Source organism: Cyprinus carpio, chromosome A6, assembly GCF_018340385.1.
Source record: "Cyprinus carpio isolate SPL01 chromosome A6, ASM1834038v1, whole genome shotgun sequence".
Classification (NCBI taxonomy): Eukaryota; Metazoa; Chordata; class Actinopteri; order Cypriniformes; family Cyprinidae; genus Cyprinus; species Cyprinus carpio.
The window spans coordinates 30,017,666-30,029,566 of record NC_056577.1 but is presented as its reverse complement, the minus strand read 5'-3'; the positions used below and the strand labels follow the sequence as shown (position 1 = coordinate 30,029,566).

General features: G+C 36.0%; 1 protein-coding gene across 1 annotated transcript; it reads left to right on the top strand.

Moving 5' to 3' along the window:
- The first annotated feature begins 1,281 nt into the window (after window positions 1-1,281).
- LOC122145357 (syndecan-4-like) lies at window positions 1,282-10,738 on the top strand. Its single transcript, XM_042758936.1, has 4 exons — window positions 1,282-1,533; window positions 7,683-7,889; window positions 8,440-8,641; window positions 9,097-10,738. Exons 1-4 carry the CDS (start codon window positions 1,474-1,476, stop codon window positions 9,255-9,257), a joined length of 630 nt encoding a protein of 209 aa, XP_042614870.1. The 5' UTR covers window positions 1,282-1,473; the 3' UTR covers window positions 9,258-10,738.
- The last annotated feature ends 1,163 nt before the right edge of the window (window positions 10,739-11,901 follow it).

Here is an 11,901-nt window from a genome sequence, read left to right as displayed (position 1 = left end):
GAGAGACTTGTATTAGCTTGACAGTCTTGATTAACTAAACTTGGTTTGTATTGAATGATTTGCATTGCTTTCTAAGCCACACTATTCTTACTAATAGAGAATTGCAGACATGCATAGATAATGAACCTTTTTTTTTTAATGCCTAATTCTAATCTTTGTAATAGAGTATATTTCTGATGACTTCACAAAGAATTTTACTGACAGTGCCAGTGTCATGTTGGGACATGCATAAGTGGTTTCAAGTTCAAAGTCATGCTAGAATAGAAATGTTGTGATAAGAGCGAGAAGAGTTATTCCATCATTTTCCAGTTACTATGATTGGATGAGAACCAAAAACAGACGCCTTTTAGTGGAAATGGCAACCGTTAATTCTGTGATGCCACACCTAAATCTGACTGTAACTGACTTTTATGAAAAGAAAAGAAAAGAATGAAGAGAAGATAAATCCCGCATTAAGGCAAGATGGTTTGCTGGTCTTCAGTGGTCTCAGCCTAAGCCTAGTTAGTTTGCTGAAGGATTTTGGAGATCAGTATGCTGACCAACTAAATCCGAAAACCAGGCTGGGAGACTACTGACCAACAAAAACCAGCTTAAACCAACTAAGACCAGCAGCAAGCCATCTGGGCTAGTTTAAGAACTTCTGTCAGTAGAGAAGAAGGAAAGAACAGAAAACTCATTTATCAGCATTTCAGCATTGCAATTGCATCTAAAAATCATTGTGATTTTCGTTTTACATACCGCTTTAAGGGAAAGGGGAAGAACAAGCAAAAAAATACTCTCAAAAAATCCCGAAAGTTTTTGTCATTGAACTTTCCACGAGCGTTTCACTTTCATAATTCTTCTTCCTAACTTCCTCAAACATGCTAGTCATTCATATTTGTCAGTTAATGACGGATATCAAGTACGTTAACAATGTGAAACTGTCAGAGAACGGAGGATTTTGTGTTGGTAATTGTTTTAATCTTAAAACAATTATTTTATATAGCCAAAAACCTAATTCTAAACATCATATAATCTTATAATTTCGCGGTTCACAACGTGCTTCAGCTACATAATGGATTCTAAAGCATTGTGTTGTAAACCTTTTTTTTATACAACTATTATTGCAGGGAACGGGAATATACAGAAGAATAATCATACATCACATATTGTGTTGTAAACCTGTTGCGTTCGGAGTTTCCAAAAAATCACGTCACTGGTTTATCTGTGTCCTGATTGGCTGCATACGGAAGAGAGGCGGGTTCAGTCGGTGACGCCTTTAAATAAAACTAAACGGGATCACTCATCACACAGGAATACTGCGTACCAACACAGAGGATAGCAGAAAGAAAATACGAGATATAAACCTAATCGAATCGGCATAAAAAAAAGGACTAACAAAAGCAGGACCGGTTTGTTTTGATTTATAAAAGTGATTCACTTCAGAAACTAACAACAAATTTCGGCATCGGGGCTTGTTATTTTGAAGAGAAGATGTTGAAAGTTTACCTCATGCTGGTTTTGTCTGTGGCTGCTGCTGTTTCCGCTGAATCGGTGAGTGTCTTGTGAGTTTTAACTTATATTAGATTCAGTTAAGATACTAGGGTTTTATAATCGAGCCATATTGTTTTCTTTAATCACAAATGACGAAAGAAGGGTGTTATATTTGTTTTAGCAAAAGCGTTAGCTTTCTGACAATAGACCTGTTGAAACAACAAAGGCTTCTAAGTTAACGTTATACGTTCAACCAATATAACACTTTAGATTCATTATTTAGCTTTAGTTTAATTGTCAAACGTGTAGACAAGCCTTGGTCTTTGGTCGATTTTTCTTAAATAAACATCTAGTGTAAGATTAGACAAGGAACAATTAACTTAGTCGTGGATTTGTGGTTTTGTGATATTCAATTTGTGTGCGTGTAACCTTATATTTATGTAAGTAATATATTTAAGGGCACCAAACTAGTCTTGTTCATTTTTGTTTGTTGAGTAACTTAATGAGTAGCATTGGCTTTCATCTGACAGTTTTTGCCACAGCTTTGTGTTGGTCAGTTCTTTCATAACTCAAAAGAATAGCTTGCTGCAGATGTCTTAGAAGCTGAAATAGAAGAGAAATGCCACCCAGTGTGCTTGCCCGGTCAGTCTGCCCCACACACTACACACACACCCTCATATAAGTCAAAAAGAAAATTCTTTGAGCCTAAATCTTCCTTTCTCTCACAGACCTTTGGAAAGGTGTTGCCACAGATCTTTATCTACACTTAAACACCAACAGATGCAGCTTTTGTACTGTCTTGTCCTTGTCTGTTGATGGTTTTAGTGTGTGATATTGTGTAATCCGAGGGTAATAGAACAGTAAACCAGCTGCGCTGTTAGTAGTACATCGGATGGTGTGTTTTAATCTCGAGTGGGAATGTGAGAACAAGCTCACACGCACCAGAAGCCTTGTCCTTCGAGGCAGAGAAGGCCGCGGCATTCCTCGAAATCATGCAGAAGTGTCTGTGTTCCTTTCATCCCCCTCCCTCTTCATTCTTTAGCGTTTTCCTGAGGAATTTGACCCCTCCTGACCTTGAGCACCCCTTCTTTTGGGATTTCACACATTTCGGCGGATTTAAATGGTCCACCTCTTTCATCCAGGTCCCTCCTCTCTAGCCACTGGACAAGTTTGTGTGGCTTAAACTCCTGTAGATAATTGTGTGCCAAAAAAAACCTCTGGAATTTAAAACTTTTTTTTTTTTAAATGTTGTTTTTTCCCCAGTTTGTCTTTCTAGCTATTAATGTTGTCGTAGAAACAATTTTCACTTAGGAATTGCAAAGAAATGGCAATGAAAAATGAAATTAGAAAATATTAAAAAGTAGAAAAACTGAAATTTTATTTTTTTTGTAAAAACATACATTAATCTTTAATTTTTAAACTTTGGAAAATCATTTTAGATTTATTACAAACAGTATTTTGTCACCTTAGTAGTGTTAATCATTATCTTAAAACATAACTTGCACTGTTAATATTTTAATGGCCATGCTAGATATCTTGCTAATGATTGTGTTATGAATTAGGCACGAGGTGATTTGCATATAAATGGGTTTGGTTTTATTTATTTATTCAGATGTTTTTAGGGTGCAAAGCTCATCTGAATGGCTGTTGAAAGGCAGCGGATGTGATAAATACTTTCGCCAGGATGTAATAATGATTTCTGCATTGCTGTCCACTGGTCTATTAAATCACTTTTGAGGCTGGAATGTTGGCACCGAACGAGAGGGTTTTATTTGCTGCTTGTTTGAAAGGAGAATTTAGTTATTACAGCAACTCTGCCTGTGAATGCAGTTGTTTATTGTGACAAATGCAATGCCTTATGTTGTATGCTTTTGTTTTGCAAGTCCAAAGGAATATCTTAAGGCTGTGTAAAGGGAATCCTGTGTGAACTAGAGTCATTTGGCATACCACAATTACTTGCATTTCACTGCTGGTCATATGCTCTCCATATAACCTTGTATGTGACAAATAAAAATCTTGAATCACATCCGTTACTGTTCCAGTTCTGTTGCTTGTGGAGCTATTAACCATATGCCAGACTGGTTTTAGTTGGAAATGCTGATAACCAGCCACCAGCTGTCCTTCATAATGACGGTTCCTCTTTATTAAGTTGCCCTGTTTCTTATTTGTCTGCTTATTGGTGTGGATGATAGCACTTTTTATGCTTTTATTTGTGCTTTAGTAATTTATAGCTTGCTCAGTATAACATATTAGCAATTAGGTAAGTGATATCTGTATTCATCTGAATTGACTTTACCACCTACTCTTTAGTGAAGTTTCTTTGTTGACTAAACCCTCCCCCTAAGCAATGGCAATTTCATCAAGCCTTTTGTCTTTCTTGGCGTGTAAATGTTTGGACTTCTGAAAATACCCATTCTTCAAATAAACACCCATCTGGGTGTTTCTCAGGTCTCCGGACTTAAGTTGAAGAAATCTTGGCGCCTAATCACCTCATTGATGTTCCTACAAACACATGGTGCTCTTTCACATCTAATAACACATTAACTGCTAACTTGAAGTATCCTGGATTACCTTTCAAGTTGTTTTCCTGAGTCTTCATATTGTTTCGAATGATCTTTTACATGTCCATTCATGCATAGTATTAATAATAATAATTCTCTCCATCATTGGATGGTTTTAATGCTAGTCTTTAGCTTTGATTTTTCAAATGTTTTATAATTGGCTATTACTTATTGTAAAACACTTTGGGTCCACTTATGTGGCGTTAAATGTGCTCTATGAATAAAAAATATTATTTATCCAAAAATAATGTTCATTCAGAGTCATTTTGTGATTCTAAATGATAAAATGTATTATCTTTTTTGGCAGCGTCTCAAAAAAGCTTCTAATTTCTGGCTCATATTAATTGCTTTAAAACGTAATTAAAGAGTAATTGTGGATATGGTACATTTAAATTAGTTTGTAGCTTTACCTACGAATATGATTGTTTCCTGTTTGGTGCTATTCTTTAGAGAACCCACCAAATGAATTTTCTAATGTGTATAGGTTTTGGGTAAATTTCTTGAAAACCATCAAGAACATATTTGGCTTACTTTTGATTCCTGAATTCAGTCTAAATCTCTGTTAATGTCAGGTTTTAGCCAGTCAGGGAAGGTCTGTTTTCGAAAGCTTGAACTCCTCGTTCCCAGATTACACAATACTGATTGTTTGGGCTATTCAGAATGGCTCATTGTGCATTAAACTGTCTTTGACTTAATGGTGAGAAGCTTCATTAATGAAAGCCACTAACAGATACAAAGAAAGTGTGATCGCACTTCCTGTGTGAAAGAATAGAGGCTGATCACAGTGAGGCTGAATAGTCCTTTTTGTTTGGTTAAGTTGAAGATTTAGAAGGAAAAGTCCAATTCAGTTTCCTTCTCATGCACTAATGCTTCAGGGCTTTGGTGTTGGGGTGAGAATTTGGCGTGTGATTGAACAATGACGTATCGTTTAACAGGCAGGTGAGTCTTTCCGCCCCGCTGTTGAGATTAAGCTAGGAGTGTAGGAAGGAAAACACGGCTATAAATAGTTTCCGTGTAATTGGAAGGAATTCTCTTGACGTTCGAGTGTGATTGTGTGCAAAGTAGGATGTAGACTCATTCGGTACGTGTGAGGAGTGTATCTCATGAGGAGATCATATGACACAATACACTGGAAAATCCGATTGCTGGGAATGACAGACACCCTTTGTCTTGATGACCGAGGCTGTAACTGGTTGTGACCTGAAAGGACAACAAGGACAGTCTTCAAACCACCACCAGATGACAGCGGATAATAACGGTAGTGTAGCTTTGATGGGTCCCCAATGAAACCCAGATTGAATTTTGGCATTTTCACATTTTTAGGAGAAATTCTGTGAAATGTTCCAACTTTCTGTGACTTTTCATACTCGGAAGTTGCTTGGTAAAACCAAGATAAAAACAGTCATGGTTATTTAAATATTGGCCTTTAAACTCAAACAGTGAATAATGGCCTGATCACCTCAGACAGTTTTTCAGAGTAATGGATGAGTCGCTGACTGCGGTATCTTCTCTTTGCGTCGCCCATGGTGACTCACTGGAACAGATGCCAGACCATTTGTCAGCAGATGGTCGGATTTGCTCCTAGCTTTGCTAGTCTTGACTTGGACTTGGTTTACTAAGCTGATTAATTTACACAGACTTCTCCTGGCATTACAGCTCACCTTTGAGGATAAAAGCCGTAGTCATACTTGTAGACATGTCATCTTTTTTATCATAGTCTCAACAGCTATCATGAGGGTTGCCTAAGGGTATAGTTCACTCAGAAATAAAGCTTTTACACATTTACACACCCTTATGTTGTTTTAAATTTGTATGACTTACTTTTGTGGTCACTGATGCTAGATATAATTTGCAAACTTGATAATGACATCAATAATAACTTAAATTTCAAGCTATATGTGCACCAGTTTTTACACTCCATTAATTGTGCATTTTGTCCTTTTTGGAGCTTGACAGTGCCCGTCTCCATCCATTGTTGGGACAAAAGCAGCATGAACTTTGATAAACATCTCCTTTTGTGTGAAAGGGTTTGGAACAACATGAGGACAACTAAATGATGGCAGAATTTCTAAATGAATTAACTATTCTTTTAAGAGCTGCTGTTATCTTATGCATTGGTTTTGTTTCTTTTAAATGCTGGTGAGTTTTTTTTTTTTTTTTTTTTTTTGGTTATTGCTGAGAAATTAAGAAAAAACATGATTTCCTGTGTTGCGACTGAGAAATTGAGGGACTTTCTTTAGCAGTCCATCTTAGTCTACAGGTTTTAGAGTGGGTAGTGGGATTTTTTTTTAAAACTCTTTGATGTGGCTTGTATATGTTTGCTCATGATATAATGGTTGCTTATGAGAATCTAAGCATTGGTTTAATTGAACCACGGCTTTCTCAGTAAAAGAGTATCTGCTGTACTTTCTTATACAGGTTTTTTTTTTCTTCAGAGCTGATTATTTTAGAATGCGGGGGGGTTTTGGAGTGGGGTTTCACAGCACTGTAAAGCTGAAAACCATAAAGTATGTCGGCCTCTTTCCCAACACCCTCTTGTGGTTTCTGCCATTCTCTGTTTCTCGCGCTCCCTTTTTCTTTTATTGTCTACGAACAACAGAGCAGGCTAGAACTGACTTGCAGTTTCATGTGGCGTTTGTATGATCCTGGTTTTCCTGGAAAATGAGTCAGTCAGTCCCCCCAAGTCTCCATTTTAAAAACCCCTCCCTTTTGCATCTAGAGCCATTTTAAGCATTACATTTGTTTTAAAAAAATGTTGTATTTAAGATAAACTTGAAGTCATTGTTGCCTTACTGAAACCCTCAGTAAATTTGTCTAAGGTGGTTACGCCGTGAGTGCGCACCTGTGCATTATGAATGTTTTTGCTTTCCTGGTATGTGAATTTTTTCAGTGCGTCATGTTTGATTAAATCTGTTTTTGACAGCGAGCAGGAGAGAGAGAGAGCGATAAAGACCCTCAGCCCCTGTCCAATGAATTCTTGTTGTTTTACACAATGGTGCCAAACCTGCACTAACTTGCCTCTTACCTTTCCAGCTTGCTTCAAGGTCAAGAGTGAATTCATTGTAATGCAGTATTGTGTGAATCACAGTTGTTTACCATTCAGAATAGAATTTTGAATCTTTTTTTCATTTACACTTTTTTTTTTTTTTAAAAAAGTGCGTTGATGTCTTGCAACCATAGCAAAAGTGAAAAGCAAAATGGCCACTTTCATGGAAAGAGTCTTGAAAGAGAGACAAGACAAAAACAGACAAAACATAAATAAGTTTGTGTGATCTACTTCCTCCTGTTATGCTAATAGACTTAGTCTGTTAATTGTTTAAAACCCATTCACATTGATTGGCCAAATGGCTCTGCTAACGTGATTTAAAAGCGTTAATATCACAATTAATGTCTTAATTAAATTAAGTGTGCTCTCAGAACAATCGTTATGCCATTGGCCAAAGTATAACTTTTAAAGTGATAAGATGTTTTACACCAGGCCTTAAAAACCCAATTTTGATTTTATGAGGTCTTTAAATCATTTTTGTCACTCAAGAATGTGACTGTTCCTTCAATTACTGATGTTTGCATTGGATTACATTATGAAAGAGTGATTTTGCACATTTTTCTTTGGTGATTTGTCCTCATCTAAGTTATTTCTCTTTGTAGGTACGAGAAACGGAAACATGGGTACCTCTGAAAAACAGGTCACCCCATGATGATCTGGAGTCTTCCGGCGACTCTCCTAATGAAGATTTTGAGTTTGCTAATTTAAACCCAACTGACGATGAGGATGGCTTTGATGATGAAGATGAAGATGATGATGATTATGATGGCTCAGGCTCTGGGTTTTCAGAAGAACCCATAGACGATGAGGTAGATATGAATTTTTTTTTTTTTTTTTTTTTTTTTTTTTTTTTTTTTTTTTGAAAAATTGAGTAACAACTATTAGGATACTAAAGAAATGCCTGTTAGGAAACACAACAATCTTAATTATTGAGGTTTTTGCCTACAAGAAGTGAATAATTTTAAAGTGAAATGCTCTTTAAAGAATTCTTCTACATTGAAATTACATTTTATATTATTACAGGCAGCGCATCTATTGCATTTTATACACTGGTTTAGTACAACAACAAATATGTAATGCAACCAGTGTCATCTGATTTGTGACTCTCTGTTGAGTCACAGACTGACTCATTGGTCTAAAGTAGCTCATTCATGGTTTCTGAACTGACTCACTGATTTAAAAATCATTACTTCGAGTCATATCCAACTTGAATTGCCATTTCTTTCTTATGCATGCTTATGATTAATGAAACCATGAGTTAAATTACTGATTGGTTGTTCAAATGAAAGATTTTTGTTTTAAATGCAGCCGATTTGATTTTTATATTAATTTTCTTGTGACCGTTTTCTCCTTTCGCAGACTGTTCTCTTCAGTAATAACCAGATCCCTGATTTAGGGGGTCCATTTGAACCAAGGCCAACTATTAAAAACGATGTTTTGATTAAAAACAATGAGGTCGTCTTGCCTGGAGCACCAAACCAAGACGGTGACCAGCTCAGCAATGTGCTCATGACCCATGCTGGAGATGACAGCTTGTTCAACAACACAGTGGTGCTTGCAGGTGAGGAGATGGTTTGGTTTGTTTGTAATAGTTATAGTTTGATATGCAAAGTAAATACAATTAATAAATATTATTGGGCAATATTTGAATATTTAAATATAATAAAACATTTAGTACACTAGCATTTAATGTTTTGCTTTAAAATAAATTCTACTGGTTTGATTTATCATATAATGCAGGATTTTCTAGGGTTTTTTTTTTGTGTGTGTGTTATTAGACTTGTCTATTATTAGACAAAGTCACAATTACCTGTTTTAAAATGTTATTATCCCTTGGTTTTTCATCAAATGTTTGTAAAATTCAGTAACTAAAAATACAGTAACAATAACAAAGCTGTTTTTTTTTTTTCATACATTAGTAAGTATATTTTGAAAATCCAAACAGGCCGCTGTTATCCATTAAGGCTTTGTCTGTAGGTTATGCCTCCCTCACATTTTTCTATTTCTGTTTTCTAGCTGTTATTGCGGGCGGAGCAGTTGGTCTGATCTTGGCCATCCTCCTCATCGTCCTGCTGGTTCACTTCGTTCTCCGCATCAAGAAGAAAGACGAAGGAAGTTATGACCTGGGCAAGACGCCCATCTACAAGAAAGCTCCTACCACAGAATTCTATGCATGAGCATCCACACCCTTACATACCTTCTCTCCCTCTCTTTTGAACTATAAGCTCACACAGTGCCTCGGCCCGACGGGCCTCCGCAAACCTCTCACATACCACAGAAACCACAGAAGGACCTCACACAAGTAATTCACTCTGCCTGGACATTTGCATTGAAATCTTAAAGCGAGGGGATAGCGTCTGTTGCCAAAACGCTCGATTCAAAAGATGTTCTTGTCGTCTTGTTCTCTCACACATATTGCCTTTTCACCATGTGGCCCATTGTGTCCATTATATTTTTTTAAATAAAACACTAAAAGGTGCAATGGAGCCATTCACAGGTTAAAGGCTTTGGATTGACCATTGAACCAGCCGTTATGAAAAACAGCCAGTGTCACGATCGGTGCTACAGAAGGGATGGTTACGTTATCAGATGTCTTTTTTTTTTTTTTTTTTAAATCTGTGTGCTGTAAACTTATTTCCTTATTTAAACATCAGAGTGGAACCAAATTTAGGGCATGCAGTATATGTTTAAAGCTAAATTCTGTGAGAGCAAACCTGAAATCGGTGTGCTATACTAATGTATACTCATTTCAACCTTGGTGTTATGGTACATTCCTCATATCTGTATGTCATTGCTGTGTTGGTTTTGTGCGACGAGAGACTCGATCCACTATAGTGCTGCTTGACTGTCAGCTAAGCTCCTTTAACAGGTACAGATGCTGATTGAGAATCAGCTCACTTTAAACAGACTTTGTACATCCAGGGATCTGTATATAGCCATTTGAATAAAATGTAAATCTTTGGTACTTAGCCATTTCTTGACAGCCTTTTATTTACCAAATATTTAAATGCCAAAATCATTTTTATTCTTATGTCTCATCCAGGTGTTTGCTTTTGGCGTAAAACCTGTTCGTGAAACACAGAGGCTTTGCGTCTGTATCTTTCAGAAACATTTATGGAAAATGTTTTGTTTGAGAACAATGACCAATGCTAGTACTAACTTTTTTTTTTTCTCAGTGTTTTTGTAGATGTTCTTAATTCCTTTTTTATTTTTTGGTATTAATTTAACTGTCATATTTTATTGCCTGCCTTCAGGTCGGGAGTGTTGCTCCATTTTCTCAGCTGTTTGTACATATGATAATTTTATTATATTTTTTTTTTGTTTGTTTTTAGATTTGTTTTATATACAGTAGTGCAAAAAATTCAAAGGCTGTTAGTCTTTCGTCAGATTTTTTTTTTTTTTTAAGAGTTTCTATTTCTTTTAGTCTTTTTAAGCTGAATCTATTTATGTTTTGTAGAAGGATGTTCTGGATTAGTTAAGGGGAACGTGAATGCTCTGTGCATTACTAGCATGGTGTAAAATGAGAAAAGAGAAAAATCTGCTGCTTTGTTTGGTCACATCCAGATAAAATCACTGATCTAGTGTTAAGGTCAATGAATCATTGATTTCTGCATGCAGGTTCTGATCTGTTGAAAATAAAGCTATTTTATGCACATAACCAAGCTGACTTGAGCTTTTTTTTTCCCCATAAAATGATGTAACTATATTTCTTCAGATGTGATTAGAGATGGTTGAGAATTGCTAATTGAAAGTTTGAGCTGTAATATCAAGTAGTCCTTCCTCTTGACAATGACTACAAGAACACTACTGATTTGGGGTAATATGATTCCGTAGATTGATATAAAGTAAGGCTTTTATTCATTGAGGATACACAAAAGTGACAATAGATCACATTTATAAATTCACATTATAAATACATTTATTATGATTTCCACAAAAATATGGATAATATATAACACTGATAACATTAACATTAATCAGAAAAGTTTCTTGAGCAGCAAATCAGCATATTTGAATAATTTCTGAAGGATCTGACACTGAAATCACATTGTTTGCATATTGTTTGTTCATGAACCTTGTGATAGATGAACTATGAATAATGAGACAGACTTTAATATGTAATGTAAGTGCCTGAGTGTTAAACTGGGAATTTCCACCTCTAGAGAAATGATTGTAAACTCTGTGTGTGTGTTTATGTGTGTGTGTGTGTGTGTGTTTGTATCCAGCATGCTGATGCCTGTCTGCTTTGCTACCAAAACATATGAGCATACCAAGAGAATAAAGACTTTTCTTTTAGGATTGAAGAATAAAAATAGAAAGGGTTTTAATTAAAAAGTGTAAAGGGCCATGCATGGACCTTGATCATATCTGTTTTTAAAATGAGAAACACTGACAGGATTCAGATGAATCCAGATCAAGGCCTAATCTTCTGGCAAAAACAAACACAGCGGCTCCAAAAAGTATTCAGCCACACTCTTTGCACTTTTTTTGAAAGAACGTTTTGAAAAAAGAACATTGTGTGGTCATTTACTCACCATCAGGTTGTTCCAAACCAAACAGTTGCTGGTACCCATTGATTTCCATTGTGGAAGTCAACTGGGACCAGTAACTGTTTGGAGCAAGCTGAGAGTGAGTAAATTATGACAGAATTTTCATTTGTGGATGAACTATTCCTTTAAAATAAATGCCATTTGGTTTGATATTTTATTATACAATGATTTTCATATATTTTTAAGCTTTGCATAGTGGCTAAATACTTTTTATAACCACTTAAGTGATTGTCTGTATGATAATGCAACATTATAATGGTTATTGACAGGG